The sequence below is a fragment of the Camelus dromedarius genome, chromosome 17 (genome assembly GCF_036321535.1).
Source record: "Camelus dromedarius isolate mCamDro1 chromosome 17, mCamDro1.pat, whole genome shotgun sequence".
In the NCBI taxonomy this organism is placed as follows: Eukaryota; Metazoa; Chordata; class Mammalia; order Artiodactyla; family Camelidae; genus Camelus; species Camelus dromedarius.
The window spans coordinates 27,049,824-27,070,618 of record NC_087452.1 but is presented as its reverse complement, the minus strand read 5'-3'; the positions used below and the strand labels follow the sequence as shown (position 1 = coordinate 27,070,618).

Sequence of the window (20,795 nt, the reverse complement as noted above, 5' to 3'; positions counted from 1 at the left end):
AGCGCAGTGTCAGTGTCCAGCGAGGTCACTTGTCCTCAGCATGCTTTGCAGGCCTCCCTATGAAGGGAAAGTGCCGGGAGGAAGTGGGTCTTGGGAGTGAACTAGGAGTGAGGTGGAGACAGACCTGGTCTCCTATCCCAGACACACCATGTTCTAATCAAGGCGTTTATCCTTTCAGAAACTCAGTTCCCCTAGCTGCAAAATGAGAGTCCTTGTTCTTTGCTTGCCATTGGCCGATCATGTGAGGGGTGCCTGTGGAAGCCGCGCTACAGGGCCCAGTGTGGGGGTTCCTAGAGGGCTCAGGTTTTAGGTACCCTAACCCTATACCCAAGGAGAGAGGAGAGCGGAGTCCTTGCAGAGAGGCAGGGAGGGATGAGGGTATGGGGAGAGGAGATTGTGAGCTGTGGTGAGTGCTTGGTTCATTTGTTTCCTCCCTCTCTTGAGGGTTTTTATTTTTGTAGTGTGAAGCAGTTTCCTATTTAAAAGGTTTCAGAACGGTGAGTCTCACCTCTGGCAGCATATTAGAACCACCTAGGGAACTTTTAAGACCTACTAATGCCTATGCGTCAGCCCAGACAAGTTAAATCAGAATCCCTGGGAGGTAGGGTCAAAGTATAAGTGTCTTTTTCTTTTTTTAATTTTAATATTTAATTAAAAATTAAAAAAAATTTCTCTAGGTGATTCTAGAATGCAGCAGTATGAGAGCCTCTGCTTTAGAGGTAGAGATGTGGGTACACTGACAGGTAAAATACGTCCACACAGCTGCTCTGTCTCTCTGTACTCTGAGTGTCAGTAAACCTAATAGCTGTGCCAAGAGGGAAGAGAGGAGAATTACGTGGGCTAGGCAGGTTTGACAGTTGGCTTAAGTTTTGGCTTTAGCTTCTTTTACACATTTCTTTCAAAGTGGTCTGTGTTTGTAGCCTCACTAATGTCATTTGGGGCCAGACAGATTCAAAATAAGTTTTCCTCCTTAGTTTTCTAAAATCTCATCAAACTGAGGCATCTTTGAATACCAGCTACAGTGCTGTGCAATCTTAAATATCTTTACAGAAACTCAGGAAACACAGAATGCCAGTGAAAATGCCTACTGAGCAAATGGCCTGTGTTGGAAGCATTAACCGACAGTTGTGGAGTGGCAGCCCCCACCCCTGCCCCCTCAGCTGAGAGTCCCCTGAGTTCCCCAGACCATCGAGGCTCCATCTTTCAGGGCTGCAGAGGGAGCCGGGCATAGGGCATCCTCAGGTCCCCGGGGGTTGCCAGCCACGCCTGGCAGTTTGGAAAGTCTTAGAAATTAGTGTCTTGGGTTCCAATTCCCAGTCAGCTGCTTCCTAGCTGTGTGACCTTGGACAGCTCACTTAATTTTGCTGTGAGGATTGAGTGAGAAGTGTTGAGTAAGGGGCTTAGCAAATTTCCTGGCACAAGATCGGTGTGCATTTCACATTAATTCTGTCTTCTCTTCCCTTAAGTCAGAACTCATGTGGTCCTAGTGCCTTTCTGGTTTGAAGAACTTCAGCCAGGACTGTACTGACTTGCCAGGATGCCCACGTGCTAGGGCTTGACAGGGCAGCCGCCTTGCCCCGCCAGGATAAGGGCTGTGGTGTCGTGAAGAGGAGCAGGGAGAAGGCCCTGGGGAAGTGGCAGCAGATGGCATAGATCTGTGTGACCCAGAGCTGCCCTGCAGGGCTCTTAGCTCTCCCTTCCATGCCTGATGGGCCGTGGTGGTTTAGTTTCTCTTATACAGACTGCACGTTCTGTTCCACATCAGAGGCGGGGGCAAAGGTGGGAGTGATTCGCTGGAGGATTCTGGGCTGCTGACTCCAGCTCTGGAGGTGGAAGCCTGACTTCAAATGTTGGGTTTCTACAGGTCTCTGGGGCACTCTTTTCTCTGCTGTATTAAGAGCGCCAGCCTGGTTGCACGCTCTAGAACAGCCGTGCTCTGTTTAGTTTGCACATGAGAGATAGGAAATGAAGGTGCTTCCTTTTGGTTGGGCTAGGTGGTGATACCGTGCAAACTAAAACAGTTCAGATGTTTTATAGTTAGAAATGAACTTGCTCCATTGAAGTGGAGTAAAAATATTTCTAAGCAAAATCACCTTACCTTGTTTCCTGTTGTCTTTCTCTGTGTCTGTAACCACATGGCAGATGGGACCAGAGGGCAACATCCAAGCCTTAATGCATCTTTACAGAGGAAACACAGTGGGGTTTTTTGAGGCCACCAGTCATTAAGCGAGCCCTCCAGGTGGGCTTGGACATGTTATAAATGGTGTTGTGTGTGGAGCACCAAGGGGCTGCAGCCAGCGGCAGATGATAGCAGAAGTGACCCCACCCCACCCCCACCCGCCGAACCCCAGGCCTCCCTGCACTGGGATGACCTGTTTTATTCAATGCGCCTGGACTTGGGTTTCTCAGTCTCAGCACTGTTGACATTTGGGCTTTGTTGTGGGGCTGTCCTGGATGTCATGGGTTAGCAGAATCTCTGACCTCCAGCTACTGGATGCCAGTAGCACTCCCCCATCCTGTGCCAACCGAAGATGCCTCCAGATGTTGCCAGATATCCTCTGGGGCAGAGCCACCCTCTTTGGAGAAATTCTGCTCGAAACACAAAGAGCGTCTTGGCAGAAACACTAATTAGGATGTCATTTTGGGATATCACAGTCTGACATCAGGACCCAAGCACTATCTTATAGTTGCTACTTCCTGTCTGCCAAATGCTTTCCCTCAGCATTATTGTGTGTTGTTTTATAGACAAGTCTGAAAAAAAAAAAAAACCCACCTATGCTATGTGTCTGCAGAGGGATGGGATGGAATTAGACTGTACCTGTCTTTTTTTTTTTTTTTCCCCACAGGTTAAAATAATGGCAAACTTTTTTGGCATAAATCACAGGAATGGAAATGGGGGGAAAGCCAGGTTATAAGTTTACAGAGGGAAAAAAAAGAAAAAAAAATCATCAAATAACCACTGACCCAGAGGGTGGACCTCTGAAACCGCACGCCGTCTAGGGGAGGGGCCTGGGGTGGATCACTGTAAACAGAGCGGTAAGGCCTGTGGGTGGAAGTGGAGACATCAGACCTGGGAGGGGGCTGGCTGACCTTCCCAGACCCCGGCTGCTCCCCAGCCCACACCAAGGAGGGACCCTCTTCGGGACCACAGCACACTCAGCCTCTGCTGTATCTGGAACCTGAGCCCTGCCTGTTTCATCCTTGGGGGAGAGCACTCTGGGGGCTTCCTGCTGTCTCAGCAGGATCCTGTCTCTCTGCCCAGAATTCTATCAGGCCCGCTTGCACTCTTTCCTTCAGGGCCTCCAGTCTCCAGGGAGGGCAGGAAATTTGGGGACATGATGTACCTGTCTTGTTTGGAGTTATACCCCCAGTGTGAACCAAGCACAGGGTTTGGAACATGATAGGTGCTTAATTGGTGTTCACAATGGGCAGCAACATCTTTGTAAAACACAAGTCCAAACTTTAAACTCAAAGTATATAAAGCAGGACAGCAGTGTTTACTTACCACCTACCAAGTTCCCCAACCCTGAACTGGAATTTTTAAAATTAATATTATTCCTCTGATAAATCATAGTGAAGCAGTAGGTGCTTGAAGTGATTTCTGAGAAATAACATTTCCCCCTTGACTTAGACATCAAAAAACTTACCTATATGTGGTTGTTTAGAAGTACTTAATTACATGTGCTGATTTTAGCTCTACTATAAGACTGTAAAAGCCCAGAAAATTTGCCAGTAGGACAACCCTGAGAAAAAGAGACAATTTCAAAGCTAAAGAACTGATCCCTAAACATAAGAACATCAGATGTCTTTTAGCATTTTATCTTTACATATTCAGAAATAATTGCATTGGCATATTGCTTAAGAGATTTGCCACACTACAGAAGTCAGTTTTGAAATATTTATTTTATAACCCCACATGAAACCAATTAAGCCTGGTGCCTGGTACACAGGCACTCATTCTTGAGTGGACATTGTTGAATGTATCATTCTTAACATAGTCCAGAACAGGCAGAAATTCCTGCTTACGTGGGCTTTCTCAACCTTTGCTAGCTAAACAGAATGGAAATGAATGATAGTGTAATAAGAGCTATTTTAAAACTCGGTTACCAAGTTAACAGTGCTTATTTGGCTTTATTTTCTAAGTAACCTATTTAAATCAGAATTACTCAGTACGGAAGATTTGCCGAGTACTGTGTTGATAAGCATTTGTTGAGTAGTGACTATGAATAGTGCCTAAACCATCGCATCCAGAGGTGTTAAAACAATTCTGAGCATTTGAGAAAAAAAAGTTATTTTTAAAAAATATGATTTCATCTGTACCTTCATCATAACTCCCTGTGTGTATAAGCAGAAGGCTGGACTAGATCTGTGTTTCCTGCTTATGTGATTAGTAAGAATTACCTGGGGAGGCTATTACAATTTCTGAATCCGAGTTTCTGTTTTCAAGATTCTGATTCAGCAAGTCTGGTGCTGCAAGGCCTGGGAATGTGTACTTTTAACACCCTCTCTTCTCCTCGCTCCCCAGGAGCAGGAAGATTTCAATGATCAGGCATCTTTGGGGGTCGCTGGATTTGGTTTCTTTGGAAAACGCCATCACTGCATATCTGTTCTATCTTCTTACTTGTTTTCTTAATGGCCTTTTCTACCTGACTATGCATATAAAAATGCAAACTTTGAGTAGCAAAAATCATGGATCTCAGTCTTCTGACTCTACCATACTAGTTTTGAATGCCTAAGGTTAATTTTTTTGAGGTAATTGTAAATTCACGTACAATTATAAGAAACAATGCAGAGAGATCCCATATATCCATTAACCAGTCTCTTTCATTGGTAGTGTCTTGCAAAACTTAGTACAATGTCACAACCAAGACATTCACAATGATACAGTCAAGATACAGAGCATTTCCATCAGTCCAAACATCCCTCAAGTGTTAGTCCATTCAGGCTGCTATACCAAAATTAAACTGTGTGGCTTATACACAACGGAAATTTCTTTCTTATAGTTCTGGAGGCTGGAAGTCCAACATAAGGTGCCAGCATGGTTGTCTTCTGTGAAGGTCCTCCTGGTTCATAGCTGGCACCTTCTCAAGCTATCCTTACCTGATGGAAGGGGCACGGGATCTCTCTGGAGCCCCTTTTACAAGGGGCTAATCCCACTCATGAGGGCTTCACTCTCATGACCTTAGTATCTCCCAGAGGTCCCACCTCCTAATGCCATCATCTTTGGGGGTTAGTATTTCAACATACGAATTTGGGGGAGGACAGAAACATTCAAACCATAGCACTTCACTTTACCGTTCCATAGCCACACCTGCTCCCCCACCAACTCACACCCTACTACCCTAGCCTTAACTCTTGGCAGATACTAGGCTGTTCTCCATCTCTATAATTGTGTCATTTCATGAATGTTGTATCAGTGGAGTCATACACTTTGTAATCTTTTGGGACTGGCTTCTTCACTTGGCTTAATTCTCTGGAGAGTCATCCAACTTGTTGCATGTATCAGTAGTTTATTTCTTTTTCTGTTATGGGTTATTACCAATAAAGCTGCTATGAAATTTCCTGTGCCAATTATTGTATCGACATAAGTTTTCATTTCTCTGGGATAAATGTCCAGGAGTGCAATTGCTTAGTCATATGATAGTTGCATGTTTTAATTTTTTTAAGACACCGCCAAACAGTGTCCAGGACTGACTGTACCATTTTAAATGCCCGCCAGTAATTTATCTATTGAGGTGATAATGTGGTTTTTGTCTTTTCTATTGTTCGTATGGTATATCACATTGATTTGTGTATGTTGAACCACCTTTGTGACCCTGGAATGAATCCAACTTGATCATGGTGTATGATCCCCCACTGGTAATTTATGAGTGATCCAGGTTTTCTGTTATTCCAGCCTGCATTTGGTATTATTTTTTTTTGTTTCAGCTATTCTGATAAGGGTATAGTGATAGCTCATTGTGGTCTTAATTTACATTTGCTTGATGACTAGTAATGTTAAACATCTTTTCACGTGCTTATTTGCCATCTGTATATCCTCTTTTTTGTATATATATATTTTTTTAATTGAAATATAGTCAGTTTACAATGTTGTGTCAGTTTCTGGTGTACAGCATAGTGCTTCAGTCATACATGAACATACATATATTTGTTTTCATATTCTTTTTTACCATAAGTTACAAGATATTGTATATAATTCCCTGTGCTATACAGTATAAACTTGTTATTTATCTATTTTTATATATATATAAAATATATACATTAGTTATATATATTATATATAACTATTGCAAATCTCAAACTCCCAATGTATCCCTTCCTCCCGGTAACCATAATATTTGTTTTCTATGTCTGTGAGTCTATTTCTGTTTTGTAAATAAGTTCTTTGTCTTTTTTTTTTTTTTAGATTCCACATATAAGTGATGTCATATGGTATTTTTCTTTTCTCTTTCTGGCTTACTTCACATATAATGACAATCTTCAGGTCCATCCATGTTGCTGCAAATGACATTATTTTATTCTTTTTTATGACTGAGTAGTAGTCCATTGTATAAATATACCACAGCTTCTTTATCTGTCAGTGAACATTTAGGTTGTTTTCATGTCAAGTAGTGCTGCTATGGACATTGAGGTGCATGTATCTTTTTGAATTAGGGTTCCCTCTGGATATATGCCCAGGAGTAGGATTGCTGGGTCATATGGTAAGTCTATTTTTAGCTTTTTGAGGAATCTCCATACTGTTTTCTATAATGGCTGTACCAAACTGCATTCCCACCAGCAGGGTAGGAGGGTTCCCTTTTCTCCCCAGACTCTCCAGCATTTATCATTTGTGGACTTTTGAATGATGGCCATTCTGACTGGTGTGAAGTGATACCTCATTGTAGTTTTGATTTGCATTTCTCTGATAATTAGTGATATTGAGCATTTTTTCATGTGCCTATTGGCCATTTGTATGTCTTTATTGGAGAATTGCTTGTTTAAGTCTTCTGCCCACTTTTGAATTGGGTCTTTTTTTTTTTTCTTATTAAGTTGTATGAGCTGTTTATATATTCTGGAAATTAAGCCCTTGTTAGTCTCATCTTTTACAAGTATTTTCTCCGATTCTGTAGGTTGTCTTTTTGTATATCCTCTTGAAAAGAGTATAATCTGCTGTTGTTGGATGGAGTGCTCTATAACTGCTAATTAAATCTGTTGGTTGATGGTGATGAAATAAAATTCATGTTTTATAGCAAGAAAAGAAAAATTTAAACATAAAATTTCTCTCAGACCATTTAGGCTTCCTCCCTCCCCTTTGGTGTGTATCATGCCTCTGCATTAACCAGACCTCCTTAAGAGATAACATTCCTTCTTAATCTTGTAAAGGGTCACGATGACCCACTGCTTGCTTTGTACTTGCAGATCTGGATCATGTAAACTGTTGATACATCATTTGACGTCTCAAAAACGTATATGACTGTGTTTGACCTCTAGCAGGCGTAACAGTCCTCAGAGCTTTCTGAAAGACTGCCTCCTAAGTTGTAATTCCCAGGTTGGCTGGAATAAAAATTTTCATTTCTTTCTTAGATCGACTGTTGACTAATTTTTCATCAATAATGGTATTGTTGAGGTCTTCTGTATCCTTACTAGTTTTCTTTTTAGTTATTCTACCACTTGCTGAGAGAGGCATGTGGAAGTCTCCAACTATAATCGTGGGCTTGTCTATTTCTCCTTTTGGTTCTGTCAGGTTTTGCTTTACATACTTTGCAGCTCTGGTATTTGGTGCATACACATTTAATTTAAGATTGCTGTCTTGCTGCTAGATTACCCTTTTATCTTTGTGTCCCTCTCTGTCTCTGGTAGTCTTCTTTGCTCTGAAGTCTACTTTATCTGATACTTTCACCTAATATTTGTGAATCTCTGATTTGGGTGCTTTGTAATTGAAGCTCTTTCCCCCCTCTTTTTTTAGGAGTACATCATTCGTGTGCAAAGAGGAATTTCTGTAGAAAATAGCTGGCAGGTAAGCATTTTTTTTCTTTGTCATTAGAAAAACATATAAACAAAATTCTGACCTGGGGCATCTAAAAATCTGGAAAAACTAGAACACATAAATATAAATTGTATATCTTTCAGATATAAACCTTTAGCTTTAAGACATGTATTATAAAAGGCTTTTCTGTTCCCAGTTGTTTGGCTTAATTTGTGTATGATGTTACCACAGAGAGTAGGCATTTGTTCTCCAGCAGGACACAGAGTAAGCAGGGTAGGCAAATTACTTGTTTTGTTCCTAGTAATTCAAACCTCCTCACCTGAAGCCATAGTTTGGGTGGGGGAGATTAGAGTTCAGTCTACCTGGTGGAAAGGCAAGACAGTGCCCTGGACATTATGCAATGTGAACAATGTATTTCATGGACTTCCAAATACACTTGTGGGCAATTTCTAGTGCTGGTTCCCTCACTGACCATAGGTGAGAGTCTAATTACAGCCCCAGGGGTTGCTTTTCTTAGTGGTGGCCTCAGAGGGAACTTACTATATAGATCTAGAGGTCCTCCCATCCCAGTTGGCTTGCAGAAGGTGGCTGAATTCTGTATAGGGGCCATTGCTTTCCTGTTTTAGTCATTACAATGACCTTCCTCTCCCATCTTCCAAAAATCTTACCTTGTCCTTCACAGCCCAGCTGGGACCTTACCTCACACCCTAAGCAGTCTTTTTACCTTGGTAGCCCATATTTGGTCTTTCCTTTGCTTGAAAACTCAAACTACTTTTTGTTGGAGTAATTATAATGTTTAATATCGATTGAACATTTATTGTTAGGCATTGGTTCTGCATATTAATTCAGTTAATCAACAGTTAATAGCATTAGCCCCATTTTACATTCATGAGGTAGGTAACTGGTCTGAGGTCACACTCAGATCCATGACAGAACAGGTTTGGAGGGGAGGGTATAGCTCAAGTGGTAGAGCACATGCTTAGCATGCACAGGTCCTGGGTTCAATCGCCAGTATCTCCATTAAACAAACAAACAAGCAAACAAACAAACAAACCTAATCCCCCCTCCAAAAAAAACCCAAAAATGGAGTTGTAATTTGCATATTCTCTGTGGTTAACTATTATGCTACTTTTTACTCCTTTGCAGTTATCAGGGATGGCCTCATGTTTCACTTTCTGATGTACATTTGTCAGTCAGGCCCAAAGGCAATGTCCTACCAGAAAAGTCAACCCTTGATGCGTTTTTCTAGCTCCAGTGTTTTAGAATTGGCTATGGCTAATCAGTGGCATCAATGGTGGACTGCTGGCCAAGAGGAGAAACAGGGAGAATCAGAGAGAGCTGTGACCTCTCTGCCTGCAGGTGCAGTCCAGTCTCTAGACTGGTGGGACCTCAAATGAGGGAAATTTTATCCAGGGCAAGGATGAAACGGCTTCAAAACTGTCCGCCTCCTTTTACTCTGATTTCATGTTCAGTAAAACTGTTTTTTTCTTCTTTTTTGTAAATCATTAATTCATCTTTCCAGGTGCCTGGTTAGTAAGAAAAATACTTAAAGGGCTATTCGCCCTGAAAACAAATACATTACCATTCTCTCTTACCTGCTGGCGTCTTGTGAGTTTGGCTGGTGTTAACCAGTTTCCCATGGCCCAGCCAACTCAGGGGCACTGCTAGGTCTGTTTCCTGGGGCTGCCAAGTTAAGCAAGTCAAGCTCCAGTATTAGCTCTGCTGCCTTTAATGCAAGTGCTTTGGCTGTAGAATGCAAATAAATATTTAATAAGGAAATGAAAATTGATGGTCTTTGCTGAATCAAAACACCACTGTTTTATTTCTTGCAGATTGTTAGGAGGTACAGTGACTTTGATTTGCTGAACAACAGCTTGCAGGTAAATATTTTAAAACACCAATGACACACATTTATTGCTTGGGGCATCTTAGGAACTGGCTGGAAATGGTAATGTTAGGAATAAGAAATTAACATATTTTCCTAGCAAAGGAAACAAGCTCATACTTTAAACAGATGATGAATGTCTCTAAAAATAAACTTTGGGGAATAAACAAGATTTATAATAGTCACCTTGCAACTGTGTGCCTTTGTGCCAGATTGCATCCTTACTGCAGTCATGGGGTGCTGTGTGTGTTATCTCCTTTTTGCAGGTTAGGAATGACTAAATGAATTGTTAGGGTTGTTTACTTGGAGCTGGGACTCTCTCAGACTCTCACTGAACTCGGCAGTGTAGTCAGCGTTGCAGATCAACACTCAGCAGTAACGAGAGACTCAGCTTGTTTCAGTGTAACTTTTTTCTCTTAAGTATGTGTTTCTGAGTCCTTTTGATTTAAATGTTCCCAACTTGTTGGCCATAATGGAAAGAGGGATGAGCTGTACTGTTTTTCTCTGGAAACCCAGCAGGTGCTGGCAGTGATGGAAGGGTCCCAGCGAGGCGTTAGCCCTGCAGGGCTTCCTGGCAGTACCACCCATGCCTTCGCCTGGCAGACTGGTCTTCCAGTGCCATGGGTTACTGAAGTCCACTGGGCTCATGTCGTATCTCAGCCTCAGTTAGTAGCATAAACCCTTTGAACCTGAGCCAGAGTGCTTGGCTTATGACAGCCCAGCTGGGAGGTCAGCTGGCCACCATCACTTATTCTGATCCTGTCCACAGAGGTCAGGAGGACTGCTTGCTGTGAGGCAGCGTGATGCTTCCTTTCCTTCAAAAGACCATTTTTTCAATTGATCAGACTTTGGAAAAATAGCATTTGTAGAGTCCAGACTTTCGCATTTTTCACAACGCTGCTGAAAGCACGAATGCCTCGTTTTCCTTCCAGTAGAACCGGCCTGAGTATCTGCAGACCTTTATGCAATTCACATATGGTCATGCATTTGACATATGTTGTCTTTCTACACGTTAATTATAGTGTGTCCACTTTAAATCTCCACTTTAGAATATTGGCAGAGGTCAAATTCTCCTCACAGATGGGTTCAGTTGGTTTCATTTATGGATTTTAATAGCACAGTCTTTCCTTAGATGAAAGCCGGGCCTTTGATGACATTGTAGATGAGGCGCTGGTATGCAGCTTATTCCAGCTGTGGATCTCCTCCACAGGTCTCTCCAGACATTTCCACGTGCTCACAGTGGCATGAACATTTGGGACTTAACATTGGGCCAACTGTGTGTTTTCACCTTTATGCACAAGTAAACCCTTGCCCAGTTTTGACGACAGAGGCGTGATCTTTGTACAGTGCCGTTCAGCCAGGGCTGAATAAGAATCAGGGGAGAAATATTTCTGAAATTGAAATTGCCTAGGCCCAGCTCCCAAGAGTAGGGGGTGGGCAGGAGAGTTTTATCTCCTATTTGTTCTTGCTTTTGGAATATAAAATTGAATCTCCATGACTATTCAATTTTGGCCTTTTTAATATAATAGAATTTTATTTTTGTGTCAGTGTAACTTTCTCTTTAAAAATGGGCACTTTCAATGTGCTTCTTATTTCAAATGCAAATATCCACGTGTATCGATGTTGGCTTGTGCTGGGCAGGATATAGCCAGACATACTGAAGTGGGAGGTTTTTCTGGATCCAAGTAAACAAACAGAAGAAAGTGCATGCAGCTTTTTGGCAACAAAATAATTTCAAAACAACCTCCATAAAACACACCAAAAAGACTCCAAACCGCAGAACAGCACTGACCATGAATTTCAGTGTCTGATTACCCTTCTGACCGATAAATGAGTTCCTGCTGAAGAAAGAGAAATATAATACACATATGCAGAGTTGACTCAGTCTAATAGGAAAAATGCTCAAGTGGGAAAAAAAGCAGGGTGTAAAATTATACATGCAATATAATAATTACACGAAATGTCCAGAAAAAGAGATTGGAAGGAAATATGCCAAAATGTTAATGACGGGGATCCCCAGGTGGCAAGATTATGGGTTTTGTGTTTTTCTGGTTCTTTATACTATTCTGTACTTTCCAAGTTCTCTACAAACAAGCACGTGCAAGCCATATAAGTAGAAAGACAGAAAAAAAGCTGTACTTTCCCAGCTTTTTACAGTGAGCACATCTTCTGATAACAGTGAAGAAAAATCACCACCTTATTTTTAAGGCAACATCAAATTAGTAACCATCTAGGGAGCTAGCATGCAACACAGAGAAAGAAAAAAACAGGAGATGAAATGATGGGAACTTGCGAGAAACCCTCAGATTTGGGATGGGACCCAGACTCTGCCCCCTTACCAGCACTGAGACCTTGGGTCAGTTACTTCCTCTCTCCTGTCTCACTTTGCCCATCTGAAACGAAGGGGTTGAACCAGATGACTTCTCAGGTCTGCTGTAGCACAAATGTTTTGTGATTTGATTTTACTGCCCATTGGAGAGACTCTGCTGAACACTGCAGGGGAAATGGCAACAAATTAGGCTCTGTTGAGAGCTTAGAACTTTGTAGAATACTGACTGGAATGTAGTTGAAGGCAATTTGCAGATCGTTATGGTCTGATAACAGCAGTGAGAGATTAGCAGGTTCAGAGTTCATAGGTTTTTCCTCCAGACGAAAAGCTAGTTGTCTTGAATTGTGACATAGTTTGTCATGGAATTTAGAGGCCTCTGCTAGGCTAGCGTGGGTCAGATTATGGGCTCCAGACCCCACTTTGGCGATCATTCCCCTGTTGCGTTGTCATGCTGCAGGTGTTATGGATGGGGGAACTTTGAAGACTTCTCTGCTGGCTTTCTTGATGTCTTTCCTTTATACAAGGAACTTAAGAAGGGAATCCACAAGGCACGTTAAACAATCCAAAATGGGATGGTGAGGTGTCTTGGCTTGAAGCCATCAGCTTGGAGGTGTCCAGGGAATCACGGGCTTAGGGGCTTCAGCGCTCTGTGCTAGTTAGTGTTCTCTCTCCCTCTCTTCTCATCAGGCATGGGAGTTCTAAATTTTACATTCTGTGATTGGTAAGCATTTTAGAAATTCTGGGAGGAAGCTGAAAGAGAAAATAAGTTTTTCTTGAATGCTAAGGCAAGATCTTACAATAATGACACACATATTGCATAGTTTTAATACTTTTAGGAATATTTATTGTGAGAGCTTAAACCAGGGCAGGAAAACACCTCCAGTCTGTCTAGCGGACTGACATAGGAAGGATACTGTAATCACAGCGTTGGCAAAGAATTCTTTGTTTCACCTGATGATTTAGAAGAGCTGATGGGATGTCTGGGCAGATCAGTACATTTTCTTAAAGAGAAATGAAGCATGAAAAAATAGACTGGTTGACGCTTGGAAGCCACAGAGTTTGAAACAGATACCGTATCAAACTCATTCTCACATCCCCACCATGAATGAGAAATAGGCCTGTTGGGGTTTGAATCTGATGATGTCAGACATGACTGTCCATGCTGAGTAGTGGGACTCGTCTCCGTCTGCGGTGGGGCAGGTAGTGCCGGCAGCTGGGCTGATGGTGGCTAACGAAGTCCTTGCTGTGTATGTGATCAGTTTGATAAGTAAAAGGGTTTCTTTTTTTTTTTTTCTTTTTTCCTTTCCTTTCCTTTCCTTTCCTTTCCTTTCCTTTCCTTTCCTTTCCTTTCCTTTCCTTTCCTTTCCTTTCCTCTCCTCTCCTCTCCTCTCCTCTCCTCTCCTCTCCTCTCTTTTCTTTTCTTCCTTCCTTTCTTTCTGTCTTTCTAATTGAAAGAAAGTACTAAATAAGAAATGTAAACATTTCATAGTCTGGAAATAAAAATTAATTGATTAGTCCACTCCCAGAGGTAGCTGTTCTCAGGTATCATTTTTTCATGCATATATAACTCTATTCCTGGGCTTATACACACCCATGCAAATGAGATTATATCCTGCAATTTAGTAAGTTTTAAAAAGAAATAAATTATGTTTTCAGTAATATATTATCTTTGATTGCCCTGTATTACTCAATGCTCCTGAGCAAGAGTAACAGGAAAGTGATTGGCTTGGGTGTGTACTAGCTGAGTGATGTGCTTTCTTCATAAGTATATATTTTTTATTTAGCTAATAAAGAAACTGCTATTAGGTAAAGACTAATTGTATGAGTGAGGAAAACGACTTAAAATTGGAGTGTCTTATCTGGCAGTGACTTTTGCCGTGGTTGAAAATTCATTCTAAGTGTGCTCTGACATATTTTCATAAGTATGCTGGAGAAGTAGGCAATTTAGAATTGTCAACCAACCTTTTCATCTTGCCCAGTATCAAGTTCAAGGTCTTCATTGTTGCTTGAAGAATGCAGGGTAGAATAGGCTAAGTCAGGTTTGCCCACATGGGTGGTGTAGGTGACATGCTTGTCTGAATTCAAGATGCCCTTCTCTTGGGACCTCCCCCTCGGTCAATACACATGCCACTTGGACGGCTCTAATCTACCCACAAGTGTAGACTAGCACTGCTCTTTGAAAGTGATTTTGCTCGTTAAATTAAGATACCAATCTGACACTTTGTTTTTTAAGTTTAAAAAACAGACTCATAAAGTTTTAAATGATCTGGAAAATGATAGTAGATTGAGCACCTGCATTTACTTTTTTTCCCTCCTAAAGCCACTCTAAAACAACAGTCAACTGATCTTAAACACACACACACACACACACACACACACACACACACACACACACACACACTCTCTCTCTCTCTCTCTCTCTCTCTCTCTCTCTCTCACACACACACACCCCCTCAAGGACAAATAAGAGAGGAGAAAACTACAACAAAAACAGTTGAAACTGAAAATCCAGTGGAAAATCAGCTTCACTAATTAAGCAGATATGGGAAGGCAGAATTCTGGGATGGCAGTGGGGGTGAATAACTCCAGTGGGTCCCAGTTTACACCACAGAACCTCTGAAAGATGTAGCAATTGACAACACCAGGTGCTGCCTCCAGCTTGGGGTGGAGGTCAAGCTAAAATCAGGAATTGAAAGTATGTTTAAGAAGTAATCTGGCCTCCAGATCTCCCCATCTGAACAATTTATGCCTGCTCTTCTCCCTCCAGTGGAAAACTGGTTTTTTTCTCTGGAGAGGGTAGAATAGTCTTTGGACTGGAGAATGCAGACACAGTTGGTAATAGTTATATAATAAACCTGAGACCCATCCACCTCCCCCAACCTGCAGCCCTAGCCGAGTCTTCTTCTTCCTCTGAGCTCCCAGAATACCGGCCATCAGGCTTAGACCCTCCAGGCAGGAGATTAGAAGATTATTTAGGGGGAATCTGCCAAGCCTAAGAGAAACAAGCTAAAGATACTGAGGTCACTGGTTCTTAGAAAATTTATCTTTTGTAATCTCAGAAAGATAAAAAATTGCATTACATTCAGGATGCTATTAAGGAAAAAAAAAGAATACTTAGAAATAAAAAAGATAATAGTAGAGATGAAAACTCTTTAGAAGGGCTAAACTGTAAAGGAAATGTCCCAGAAACAAATTTTAGTAGGAAAAAAATGTTTAACATAGGCAGAAAATAGGAGAGAAAAATAAGAATAGAGGACCAGTCCAGAAGGAAAACAGCAGTTCCAGAAAAAGAAAGCAAAGGGCATTGGAGGGGAAGAAATAATGACCTAATACAGGAAAATACCAAAGAACATAAGACTATTAGTTTCTAGAATGAAAGGGCTGAGAATATTCAGCACAGAGAATGAAAAATAGACCTACATAAAGCCACATGGAATTCAGAAACCAAAGTCAGACAGAAGATCCTGAAAGCTTCCAGGGAGAGAGAATTAAAAAAAAACAACAACAAAAAAACCCCACAACCAACAGAATCAAGAATCTACTGCTTGAACCTTTAACAGCTGCATTGGAAACTAAAAGATAACAATGTAGGTCTGAAAAAGTCTGAAGAACAACTATTTCCAATGTGGAATTCCACATCAAGACTTGTTATCAATCAAGTGTGAGGGCAGAATAAAGACATTTTTTTAACATACAAAGTTTCAAAAAATGTATCTGCCTTGCTCCCTTTTTAGGAAGCTGACAGAAGGTATCTCCACCAAAAATCAGGGAATTATCTAAGGAAAGGGAAGGCATGGGTATAGAAATGGGTTTCAGCAGGAGAAAGGAAAAGCTTCTCCAGCATGACGGTGAAGGGAGGTCCTAGGATGCCAGCTTTGCCGCAGGTGCAGGGGCCACCAGTTCTGCTTGGAGGAGGCTGGTAGATTCTGGAAGGTGCTCCTCAAGAAGATAAAACTGATGCATTTTTGTGTTCAAGTGAGTTGAGAAAAGGCTTAGATGGAGAGTTTGGAGTTAAATAGAAAACTGAAAAAGAAAAAAAAAAGACTGCCAGTTGACAGGCATAGTAAGCACGCGCTTTGGCTCGGTTGTGAATATCATTTACCTAATGTAAACATGAATATTGCACTAAATAAAATTACAACATGACCATATTGAAAGGATTAGGAATAAGATGTATGTGGAATGAGATCAGGATTGTGAAAGAGAACTTAATCCTCATCTTCCATAATGAGAAACTTACAGATGATGCCTAAAAGTGAAAAATCAACATATAATATGAACATTCCCCTGTGCCAGAAGAGGAACTTGAAAGAGTTGTATATGGCTGGCTCTGGGGAGTGGGGAATGGATGTGTCACCTGTTGGCAGGGGTGGTGGCTAGGGGAGTGTCACGGGGCAGATAATAATAATAAAAAAATAATTACTTGACTCTTGAAATTATGTTCCTGTGTAAGTTTGATAAAAAGAAAAACACGTTAAAATTAAATTTTAAAGTTGCTATACTTAATACAGCATTTTATCAATTCTAAGATGTATGAGTTCTCACATTTTTATAATATGACTGAAATTAGGTTGCATCTTAATATGTCTTGGACTTAATGAAATATGATGGCTCAGGATTCACTCTGATATTGTATCTTATTTGGGGATGTCATGAGTATAATACTTCTTTTTTTTTTTTTTTAATTGAAGATCGCAGGCCTAAGTCTACCTCTTCCTCCCAAAAAATTGATTGGCAACATGGATCGTGAATTCATAGCCGAGAGGCAGAAAGGTCTTCAGAACTATCTCAATGTTATCACCACAAATCATATCTTATCTAACTGTGAGCTGGTTAAGAAGTTTTTAGATCCAAACAACTATTCTGCAAACTACACTGGTAAGTAGTGGGATCTGTCAGCTACAGCCCTGTGACTAAAGGCACTTACCTTTGCTGGAGAAAACATGTGGGAGAAACTCTCCTTCCCAGTGGGGAGATGTGTGCATCTGTTACAGGGCATTATTCACTGACTAATACTTCCCTGAGCGTAACATACCATCGATGTCTAAGAAGAAGATGATTACTTCTAAAATGTTTGTAATGGCTGTTTAGAAAACTGTGTAAGAGAAGTCATTGTGTCTCTGTGCTTAGAATCTTGTCTTTATTGTCTTTCCTGACAACACGGGAGTCAGCAATCCACAAAAACCTATACAGTAATCTCAGTTTGGTTTGTATTTGGCTCTGTTTTTGTTTTTACCATACGTAGTATGCCTGGTCTTTCTGGGAATTACTTTATTGTATTAATTTTTTTTTTTTTGGTGGGGGTGGTGATGGTGGTGGTAGATAATTAGGTTTGTTTGTTTATTTATTTTTTTAGAGGAGCTATTAGAGATTGAACCCAGGACCTCATGCATGCTAAGCATGCACTCTACCACTTGAGCTATACCCTCCACCCTTGGAATTGGTTTAAACATAAGAGTGATTCAGAAGGGTCCTTTCTGTGTCTTCCCAGTTGCTCCCTGAGACCGGCTGTTTGCAAAGCCTGAGGAGGAGGTTGTTCTCTTCCAAACCTTCCCTGGCTCAGGGCAGCAGCTGGGGCCTGAGTTGGAGAGGGTGCCGGGCACACACAAAGCTAGCGTCGATGTAAGCCTGTTGTCAGCAGTGAGTGATTAAATATTTAATACACTGTGGCATGGCCTTGAAGAGACCAATAGAAACTGTTATGGACCTGACCCAGAGACTAGAATTCAACTGATTTGTTAAAGCTAACCCATGTTTAGAGTCTAAGTGGAACTCTGGGTATCATTAATAAGCTGATTTTCTTGCTAAGAGAATACATTGTTTACACGCTACATTTTAGGTCCTCAGAACTGCTTTTGAAGTAATTAGAGGGAGACAGTTTTATTCTTGTTTCAGGGAGAGGGAAATTGAGGACTACTTGTCAGGCACCAAACTTTTCTGCATAGAAGATTTACTTGGGGAGCTTTAAAAACTCCCAATGCCAGTTCAATCAGAATCTCTGCAGGTAGGGGTCATAATTTGTAAAGCTCCCCCAGAGATTCTAACATGCAGCCAAAAACCACAGTTGGAATTTGCTACTCACAGTGTGGTTCTCTGGCCGGCAGCATTGGCGGCACTGGGAGCCTGTCAGAAATGCAGAATTCAGGCCCCGTCCCAAACCTGCGAATCAGGACGTGAGTCTGACAGGGTCCCCAGGTGATTTGCATACGTATTGAAGTTTGAGAAGCCTTGCCTGAGAATGTACCTGCCATCTCCTAGTGGAAGTGCCTGCAAGGGTGAGAAAAATGCCTTTCTAGGATGCAGCCAAATGAAGGAGTTTATTTCAAACACACATTTACTATAAGTCACGAAATCGAGCATTGTGTTGTTGGAAGGCTTCCGTTCTTCCCTGACTTGTGGTTCGATTCACATAGGAGAAGAGGCATCACAGGCTGGGCTCCCGGGACGGCTGGCCTTCTTTCAGAGTAGATCTCCCGTGGCTTTCCTTTCCCCGTACTTCACCTTGCCTGTTCCCACAATTGTCCAACTGCGGGCCATCTGGATTGACTTCTATCAAATCAGTCCCCACCCCACCCTGTTCACTGGTTTGTCCTCATTATTTCCTGAGAGTGTCTGCTAGTGTTCTCCTGAGGTCAAGCATCGAGGTGTGGTGCACTCGTGATAATGCCACTCGTTCCACAAACCTGGAGTACCCGTGCCGCCTGGGCCACGTGCTGGCTGCAGGGCCGGGTGTTGGCGACGCAGGCGTGAGGAAGATGTGCTCCCTGTCCTCGGGGAGCTTGTACCAGAAGTGCACTGAGTCACAGAGGTCAGAGCTGGAGGGGATCTTGGAGCCGATGTATCAAGACTAACCCTCTCATTGTGTTTATCCGTTTTTTTAACCCAATTTCCTGTTGTTGTTGTTGTCATTTTTATTTCAGTTTTATCGAGAGGTAATTGACATAAGCCCCATTTAAGTTTAAGGTGTTTAGCATCATGATTTGACTTACATACGTTGTGAAATGAGTATCACAGTAAGTTTAGTGAACATCCATCATCTCATATAGAAACAAAATTAAAGAAATAGAAAAATTTTTTCCTTCTGATGAGAACTCTTGGCATTTACTCTTAATTTTCATATATAATGTACAAAAATCATGTTGTACATTATGTCCCTAATACTTTATTTATCTAATAACTAGAAGTTTGTAGTTTTTGACCACCTTCATCCAGTTCCCCCTCCTCCTTACCCCCCACCTCTCGTAACCACAAATCTGATCTTTTTCTGTGAGTTCGTTTGTTTCTGAAGAATAATTGACCTACAACACTGTTGATTCCTGTTATACAACATTGGGATTTGATGTTTCTGTACATTTCAAAATGATCACCATGATAAGTCTAGCTACAATATGTCACCTTACAAAGATACTACATAGTTACTGACTGTATTCCCCACACTGTACATTTCATACCAGTGATTCATTTATTTTGCAACTACAAATTTGTACCTCTTAATCTCCATCATCTATTTCTTTCCTTCCCCCATCCCCCTTCTCTGGCAACCACCTGTTTGTTCTCTGTGTCTATAACTCTATTTCTATTTTGTTATGTTTGTTCATTTGTTTTGTTTTTTAGATTCCATGTAGAAGTGAAATCATACAGTATTTGTCTTTCTGTATCTGACATTTCACTTTGCATAATACCTTCTAGGTCCATCTGTGTTATTGTAAATGGCAATATTTCATTCTCTTTTATGGCTGAGTAATAATCCTTTGTGTGTGTGTGTGTGTGTGTGTGTGTACACCATATCTTCTTTATCCATTCATCTACTGATGGACACTTAGGTTGCTGCCACATCTTGACTATTATAAATAATGCCACAGGGGACATAGCACTGTGTGTATCTTTTCTAATTAGTGTTTACATTTTGTTCTGATAAATATCCAGGAGTGGAATTGCTGAATCATATGGTAGCCCTATTTTTAATTTTTTGAGGAATCTTTATGTTGTTTTCCATATTGGCTGCACCAAGTTACCTTCCCAGTGCATGCAGTTTCCCTTTTCTCCACCCTTACCAACACTTGTTATTGTGTATTTATTTGTTGTCTTTTTGATGATGGCCATTCTGACAGGTGTGAGGTGATATCTCTTTGTGGTTTTGATTTGCATTTCCCTGATGATTAGCAGTGTTGAGCATCTTCTCATGTGCCTGTTGCCCATCTGTAAGTCTTCTTTGGAAAAATGTCTATTCAGATACTCTGCCCATTTTTAAATTAGATTGTTTGTTTTTTTGATGTTGAATTGTACGAGTGTTTGTATATTTTGGATATTAACCCCCTAGACATACCATTTGCAAATATGTTCTCCCAGTCAGTAGGTGGCCTTTTTGTTTTGTTGATGGTTTCCTTTGCTGTACAAAAGCTTTTAAGTTTGATGAAGTCCTATTTGTTTATTTTTGGTTTTGTTTCTCTTACCTGAGGAGACATATCCAAAAAAGTATTGGTAAGACCAGTGTCAAAGAGCTTACTGTCTGTGTTTTCTCCTAGGAGTTTTATTGTCTTAGATCTTTCATTTAGGTCTTTCATCCATTTTTAGTTTATTTTTGTGTGTGGTGTGAGAGAGTAGTCTAGTTTCAT

The 20,795-nt window shown here is 41.2% G+C and overlaps 1 protein-coding gene across 11 annotated transcripts in view; it reads left to right on the top strand.

Annotated features, from left to right (window-relative positions):
• PXK (PX domain containing serine/threonine kinase like) overlaps window positions 1-20,795 on the top strand; it is a 69,298-nt gene that overhangs the window by 15,574 nt on the left and 32,929 nt on the right. For all 11 annotated transcript variants that reach the window (XM_064496368.1, XM_031470624.2, XM_064496377.1 and 8 more), the window contains exons 2-4: window positions 7,946-7,996; window positions 9,799-9,846; window positions 16,872-17,058. In XM_064496368.1, coding sequence (XP_064352438.1) covers window positions 7,946-7,996; window positions 9,799-9,846; window positions 16,872-17,058 — 286 coding nt within the window. The remainder of the gene's footprint in view (window positions 1-7,945; window positions 7,997-9,798; window positions 9,847-16,871; window positions 17,059-20,795) is intronic.